Source organism: Mus caroli, chromosome 13 (genome assembly GCF_900094665.2).
Source record: "Mus caroli chromosome 13, CAROLI_EIJ_v1.1, whole genome shotgun sequence".
Lineage (NCBI taxonomy): Eukaryota > Metazoa > Chordata > Mammalia > Rodentia > Muridae > Mus > Mus caroli.
The window spans coordinates 325,223-333,641 of record NC_034582.1 but is presented as its reverse complement, the minus strand read 5'-3'; the positions used below and the strand labels follow the sequence as shown (position 1 = coordinate 333,641).

Below are 8,419 nucleotides of genomic sequence, written 5' to 3'. Positions count from 1 at the left end.
TCTATGGTTCCAGATTTCTTTCCTAGGGTTTCTATCTCCAGAGTTGCCTCACTTTGAGTTTTTTTTTTATTGTTTCTACTTCCCTTTTTAGGTCTTGTATGGTTTTGTTCAATTCCATCACCTGTTTGGTTGTGTTTTCCTGTTTTTCTTTAAGGACTTCTACCTGTTTGGTTGTGTTTTCCCGTTTTGCTTTAAAGACTTGTACCTCTTTAGCTGTGTTCTCCTGTATTTCTTTAAGTGAGTTATTAAAGTCATTCTTGATGTCCTCTACCATCATCATGAGATATGCTTTTAAATCTGGGTCTAGCTTTTCAGGTGTGTTGGGGTATCCAGGCCTGGCTGAGGTGGGAGTGCTGGGTTCTGATGATAGTGAGTGGTCTTGGTTTCTGTTAGTAAGATTCTTAAATTTGCCTTTCGCCATCTGGTAATCTCTGGAGTTAGTTGTGATAGTTGTCTCTGGTTAGAGCTTGTTCCTCCCGTGATTCTGTTAGCCTTTATCAGCAGACCTGGGAGACTAGCTCTCTCCTGAGTTTCAGTGGTCAGGGTCCTCTCTGCAGGCAAGCTCTCCTCTTGCAGGGAAGGTGCACAGATATCTGGCATTTTGGACCTGCCTCCTGGCAGAATATGAAGGCCTGGCATTAAATAGAACCACAGAACTTACACTCCTTTACCTAAGGATTGTATGTGTGTGAAAGAAGTTATTATTATTATTTTGTAAAAACATGTTACTTATGTGAACAAATCATGGGGCTTTTGCTTATATTTTTAAGGTTCTATGTCATATAATCATATATTTGAATGTTTCACAGATGTACCTTGAAATACAATAAATATTGATACCTATATCTCTCATAGTCACAGTATCTTTTGTATCCTTAATAACTTTTTAAATACACTTTATAAAAAGCCTCTTTTGGAGCTGGAGAAATGTCTCAGCAGTTAAAAAGCACTGGCTACTCTTCCAGATGTTCAATTCCCAGCACACACATGGTATCTCATGACCATCTGTAGCTCCAGTTCCAGGGGCTTGACAATTTCTTCTGACACCTGTGGGCACTGCACAAAGGTGGTACACAGGCATGTATGCAGACAAAATACACTCGCACACACACATAAAAAATTTAAAAAGTATGTGTGTTCTTGTTGTGACTGCAGACACACATTGCCACACCATACATGAGGAAGTGGAGGATATCAGGCATTGGTCCTTTCCGTCTACCTTATTTGATGCAGGGTCTTCCTTGTTGTTTGTGGCAGTGTATAACTGTCTAGCTGGCCCTTGAGCCCCTGTCTGTCTCCCATCTTGCCATGGGAGCAGCGATTATAGCTTTGCATTGCAGCATCTAGCTTCCATGAATTCTAGAGCCAAACTTGCATCCTTATACTTACACGTCAAGTTCTTTAGTCTCTCAAACTCCCTTTTAAATATTTTATTTACATATATTAATTATATACAACAATTATGCACATAACACATTTCTCAGTAACTTTTAAAATGGCTAGAGCAGAGTTTCTCAACCTGTGGGTCTCGACCCCCATTGGCATCAAATAATTCTTTCATAGGAACCACCACCTAAAATCATTGGAGAACACAGCTACTTATATTACGACTCACAACAGCAGCAACATTAAAGTTTTGAAGCAGCAACAAAAATAATTTTATGTTGGAGTTTACCACAACATGAGGAACTGTATTAAGGGTCACAGCATCAGGAAGGCTGAGAGCCAGTGGTCTACAGAGTCCCACAATTTTTTTTCCTTTCTGTAAAGAAAGGAGCCAGTGTGGAGGGTGAGAGCAGCGGGGAAAGGATTAAGACATGAAATGAGAGCTGTTCCCTCTGCCATAGTTTCCTAATTTTTGAATTGCAGCAGCATGGCCACCACAAGGCAGTGCTTTGTGAGTCATGGTACGGAGCGATTTTGTCTCATGCCTTTCCTGGGTTCTCTTTCAATGTGCCTTTTTTTGTAAAAGCAAGTGGGCAAAGGCTGGATGTTCCACCCACAAAAACATGCCCCAGAAACCAGAAACCCGAAGCTACCTGTGTCCTCTTGAAGGAGTAGGATTGTCCCATCCAGCCTTAGCCCCTCATCTTCCATGGGGCTGTCTGCTATGGGTTAATCGTTTTCTAGAGACATAAGCCCTGGTTTTCCAGGAGGCAGCTGGCAACATGTCCAGTACAGTCATGCCCCATGCAGCTGCCAGGTAGTAATAGAGGGGGAGGGGAATGGTGGTTAACCTTGTCTTCCTTGCTCTGGCCATCAACTGAGAGAATGGGGTCATTTTTTCTGCTTTTTTTTTTTTTTTTACTTTATAACAACTGCTCATCATGTTCTCATACTCTCCAAAATGGGAAGTTGCTCAAATTATCTGGTTCTCCAAATCCTAATTAACCTCAGAAAAAGAAGAGAATGTTCAGAGTTCAACAAAGTGTAGAGCCAGTGAAATGGCTCAGTGACTAAAGACGATTGCAGTGCAGGCCTAGTAGCCTGGAATTGATCCCTGGAACCCGAATAAAGGTGAAAGGAGAGGACGGACGCTATAAAGTTGTCTGTCCTCTGATCTCTACACATGTTCCTGGGCATGTGCACAAACACACACAGACTATGCAAACACATACACACACATATATATACACCCCCCCACACACACACACAAATATATAGGGCTGGAGTGACAGCTAAGCAGTTAAGGGCTCTTGAGTTCAGCCCCCAGCATCCACATGATGGCTCATGACCATCCTTGACTCTAGATCCCAAGTTCCAGGGAGTCTGACACCTTGTAACTTCCTCAGGCACACACATAGAGTGTGTGCAAAAGTGCAGGTGATGAATTTAAAATGAAAAATAAACCTGAAAAAGAACTGAAAATAAAATGTGCATTTTTATCAACAGTAGCTTTTAAATATTTATTTCTTTATTTCCCTTGATAACAGAAACACATAGTTTAATGAAAAAAATTAAATGTGAAAATGCATATATACTAATTTTATTACATTTTTTATGTGCCGAGGTGTGTGTGTGTGTGTGTGTGTGCGTATGTGTGTGTACAACATAGCACACATGTAGAGAATAGAGAATATTGTGCGGGGCTGTTTTCTCCTTCCACAATGTAGGTCCTGGGGATCTGAACTTAGGCTGTCTGGCTCTCCAGGCAGTGCCTGGCCACTGATCTATCTCCCCCAAATTGTCTGTCTGGTATTTCGATATTAGGATGAGCAACTAACACAGAAAATTAGTATCTGTAAGGGTGGCTGTGAGGAAAGAAGACAAACCCCAGCTTAGAAACAGAAATGGTAGTGCCTTATCAACGCCAAACCAATTTTATTTTATTCTATTTCACGTTCAGTCCTTTGCTATTAAGACAGAAAGAAAAAAAAAATGTATCCTAGGCATTCCTAGCCTGCACCTCTTTCCCATACCACCAAACATTTAGGAACGTGGAGAAGAGGAGAGTGGCTTCTGGCCACTAAAATGGAGTGTTTGTCCACTGTGTGCCTTCTAAGACACCCATAGCCTTACTTCCTCTACCCCACCCCTGGGTCCCCATAGCCACCCATGTCCACACCCTGCTCCCCTGGAGTTCATTTTTACGGTGAGTGGAAGAAGTATGTTGCCTCCTTGCCTCTCCCACAGTGAACTCCTTCCTTCTTTCTTTTTCCCACACACTGAAGGCCTCAGCTTTGTGGGACCCTTTGAGCAGGAAGTAAATCAGCTGGCAGATAGGCAGCTCCTCTTCTCTCCTGAACAGGAACTCCCTCTAAACAACAAAAGCAGACTGCCATCTACTTGAATGAAGAAAGCGTTTGTACTAGTATTATAAACGCTAACATGAAGGAGGGAGAGTCGGATGGGGAACAATTGCAATCCACATGATAGTCTGGCATATTCTCTCTTCATAGCTGTAAGTCTGTATAAGTATAATACGTTTTCTAAGCATGGTCCTGCCCCAATCCTTGCCTATCCAGGATTCCCAAATGGGAATCAATTGAAGCTCTCTTCCTTAGGTCATTTCCCTAGCCTCCACTCCCACCCCCAAAAGGAAGGAGCTGGGGTCCTTCTTGACTATGTTGCCTCCTGGAGACCTTCTGCTCTGGCTCCATGCCACGCAGGGATCAAGCAAAGGCTTGTGGAACGCTTCCAACAGTACTGTAATCAGAGAGTGGAGGGACTCCTTGCTGAGTCCAGCAAGGTCTTTCCTGTCTGCTCAGTACATCGCTATGAGAGAGTAAATAATATGCAAACACTTTGGCAGAACTTCCTTTTCACTCAGGCATTCATTTCCAAGGACAAGATGACCCTGCTTTTACCTGAAGAAAAACCCTCATTCCCATCTAAAAACTCAGGGAAATGACAAAGTTTAGAAATCAAAGACAAGGAGTACACAGGCAATTTCTACTTTTCACCCATGGAAGAAAGGGGTATGGTTATTATAGTGAGAACAGAATAGAAGGTTGGTTTAGCATTAGGTGCAAAGTGAAGAAAGCAAAAAGGAAAATAGAAAACTCAGAGCCAGAAGACCAGGTCAGGGTTTTTGTTGTTGTTGTTTGTTTGTTTGTTTTGGATTTTGTTTTTATTAAAAGGTTTTCCCTATACCTGGATAAAAGGTGTTGCCGTGACCGCTGCTGGCCCTGCTGGTGTTTGGCGAGAAAAGTTGCCTTTCACACACAAGAGCTGGCGTCAACTCAATTAGCAGGCCAGCCTGGTTGCTGCTCTTGGACTCTTGTCTAAACAGGATCTGGCCTTCAGGCAACCACAGGGGCGGGGGCGTCTACGCATGGCAGCCCAATCCTACCAGACCAACGATGGGGGAGGACCCTGCTCCTTCTTAAGCTCCAGCCAGTCAAGCCAGACAGACAGCCGCCCCTTGCAGTCTCCACCTGTCTTCACAGAGCAGAGGAAAAGAGCCCAGCCCACAGCTAGCGCTTGGAAGCCTAGACCAGACTGGCCACATCTGCCACATCACCCACGACCTGCTAGCATGGCCGACCAGCTTACTGAGGAGCAAATCGCCGAATTCAAAGAGGCTTTCTCTCTGTTTGACAAGGATGGGGATGGCAGTATCACCACCCAAGAACTGGGCACTGTCATGCGGTCCCTGGGTCAGAACCCCACAGAGGCTGAGCTTCAAGGCATGGTGAATGAAATTGACAAGGATGGAAACGGCACCGTGGACTTCCCCGAGTTCCTGACAATGATGTCCAGGAAGATGAAAGACACTGACAGCGAGGAGGAGATCCGGGAGGCCTTCCGAGTGTTCGACAAGGATGGCAATGGCTTCGTCAGTGCAGCCGAGCTGAGGCACGTGATGACCAAGCTGGGGGAGAAGCTGAGCGATGAGGAGGTGGACGAAATGATACAGGCGGCAGATACAGATGGTGATGGGCAAGTGAACTATGAGGAGTTTGTCCACATGCTAGTGTCCAAATGAGGCTGTGCCACAGACTGGCATAGCCAGGTGCCCATGAGGCTCCTGGGCTACAAGCTAGGCTGGATAATAGCTGTCCTCCCGTTGGTGAGAATCTTACTCAGGCCTTAGATGTCTTTCCCTGTTTCCTTGGGGCTCTATGGACTGCATCCACAAGTCTACCTTTCAATTTCTGCATCTTATTCTGCCAGCTTCACACCAGTTCTTTCCCCTTGACTGAGAATGCCTCCAGCTGAGACAGGCATCAACTCCTCCTAGCCCTCAAGAGCTGAAGCAGAACGTCCCATCTCCGCATGGACAATGAGCAAAGAACCCAGGCTCCTATTTGTTTCCTTTCTTTCCTTTTCTTCTCCCTCCCCCCACCCCCACCCCGTTTCCAACAGAAGTGATCAACTCTAGGCCTACTTCCAGCAGGAATCTCCATTTGTATTAGTGTGGGGATATGTGTGGGGGGAAGGTGGGGGTAAGGTGTCACCTGCATGCAACGCTTTGCATCAAGGTGGCCTGTGGCCATCAGTTTGTACATCATAGTACTTAGGCATCTTTGGCTGAAGACTGCGTCTGCTGGATTTGGGCATGGGGATGATGGGTGATGGTGAAGATTTGGATGATTGAGGTCAGGCTGTCTGGAAAACAGCACTTCCCTTCCACACAGACTTTGCTTATTCCTGTCTGTCTCCACCAAAGAAACCTCTGTGATCCTGGTTTTATGCTTGTTTGTTTGTTTGTTTGTTTTCTGAGCTTAGAGTAGAGCTGGGGGTCATTGTAACATGTTTGTATTCATCTCAAAGGAAAGAAATTTATATGCAAGAGAGGGGGAAGCTGCAGGGAAATAAATAAGTTAATAAGACACGACGTTCCTATTTCTTTTCTGCTTCTAATTAAACACTATTTCTTAAGTCTAGAAGATAAACCAGTCAGCAACCTCCGTTTTGTTTGTTTGTTTTTAATGCATGTTTTTTTTGTGATGTGGACTCTAGAGTGGGACTCATCAAAAACGCCCATCTTCCTTGGCTCCACCTCCCCGTTACCTCAGTGTTTCCTCCTTTGTAAAATGGTGAGGGTGGGCTAGCTCTGCAGTGAGTGGGACAGCCTTGGCTTGCAATCTAGCCATTCTATCATCTCCATGGCCTCGCCTCTTCGTGATACCAGGACCCACACACCATCCTTGCTAAGTGAGAGGTACTTAGTCTGTATAGGAACTTGCTACCATCCTGTAGGGTAGCCACTATTTCTTGCTTCCTGTCTTACAACTGAGGAACCTGAGTGCATGCTCTAGGCTTGATCTTCCTCTCTTGGCTGAGCATGACCCCTTTGCCTTCACTGTGACAGTAATAGTGGCCTTTCTCCACATTGGTGAGGATTATATGAATGGTATTTATTTTTCTTTTCAATACTGGTGAATGAACCCAGGGCCTTATATATACTCAGGAAGCACTCTACCACTGAGCTATATTCTCAGGCAATAATTAGTATGTTTAAATTTTATATATTATTATTCTGTGTATTTGGTATATATAGAAGAGTACATGTGTCATGGTGCATACGTGGAAGTCAGAGGACACCCTTTTGAGGTTGTTTCTTTCATTCCCCCTCTGTGGGTTCTAAGAATGGAGCTCAGGTTGTCAGGATTACATAGCAAGCACTTTACTTGTAAGTAATCTCATCGGCCCAAGAATACTATTCTCAGTATACTCATCATGGAGTAGGCCCTATGTGCATGGAAGTTCCTTCATAAATGAAACACAGTTACGGATTCCATCTGGCACCAATAGTCAATAAGGCTTGCCACCCTCAAAAAAGCCCAAGGGTCAATGGCAGAGAGGAGGCAACAAAAGGCTCTCTGCCATCTTACAGAATCTCAGGTAAGAACTGACCCTGATCCAAGGTCACAGTCAAGCCTCCCATGAGAAGAGCAGGAGGAAGTTTCAAAATATCTGGTCAGAGCTGGCTGGATGTTTCCATGTAGGGATTTGGGGTATGAGTCTCAGAAGCCTTAGGGACACAGCATGCACAGAGGACAGGATAGCACCTCCCTGGAGTCCTGGAAGAGAAGAGCTGAGACTAAGGTATGAATATGAGCCATCTGCCAGAAGAAAGCAACATACCTGCATGGGCAAACATAACCCAGATCTCCACATACTTTGTCAGATATCTCCTAAGTTTTGCAGCCAAGTGAGAAATGGAAGTCTTCAGGGGTTTTGCTGGTCCCTATAAATAATGTGGCTAGAATGCTGACATTGACTCCTAAAGTCCTAAATTGTAAGTCATGTGAAGTACTTACAAGCACTAGGACCTACACACACTGCTAAGAGTTTAGCTAGGAGGGGCTCTTTTTGTATTTCCCTGCCAGTTCCCAGCAATGCGGCGTAAGCAACCCTTCTATTTGTGATCCATGCACCGCCCTGAAACTACTCATACTTAGACTTTTCAAGTCTCAGACAGAGCCTTTCATGCAGAACTCTTCTGCCAGGGCAGGAACTGGCAGGTAATATGGAAAAACCCCTGCTTGCTCCCAGCCAAGAATTGACAGGCCCTGGGCTTCTCAGCAGGCAGACCTCTCAGAAGCAGAGTGGTACTGTAAAGGGGGTGCAGGGGGTAGGGTGCTTCCTCCTGTCTTAGAAGACATCAGGATCAAAGCCAGCTAGCCCAATGACAAGTACCTGGGCCTGCCCCACTGGTATTCACTTTCCCAAATGATACTTACTAAAACTGTTTCTGCAGCCTCTTGTCCTGAAGACTCGAAGCTATCTTGCAATAAGCACCCTCTGCTTGGGCACACAGCTGGCCCAAGTCTGGCTTGGTGACCCAATGAGGTTACAGAGCTTAAAAGTTAGAGTTTATAAGCAGTAGTGTGGGAGTGTGAGGATCCCAAACTTTTCAGGCACATCTCTGAGAAGCCCCATTTCCCCGTAGCTAAACAGATGGAGACCCTCCTTCTTCTATATGCTAGCACCTCCTGGTACTATACGCAGGAGAGCAGCGTTACATGCA

The 8,419-nt window shown here is 45.1% G+C and overlaps 1 protein-coding gene across 1 annotated transcript; it reads left to right on the top strand.

Annotated features, from left to right (window-relative positions):
* Nucleotides 1-4,869: 4,869 nt before the first annotated feature.
* Nucleotides 4,870-6,275, top strand: Calml3 (calmodulin like 3). Its single transcript, XM_021181011.1, has one exon. It carries the CDS (start codon nucleotides 4,979-4,981, stop codon nucleotides 5,426-5,428), a length of 450 nt encoding a protein of 149 aa, XP_021036670.1. The 5' UTR covers nucleotides 4,870-4,978; the 3' UTR covers nucleotides 5,429-6,275.
* Nucleotides 6,276-8,419: the final 2,144 nt, after the last annotated feature.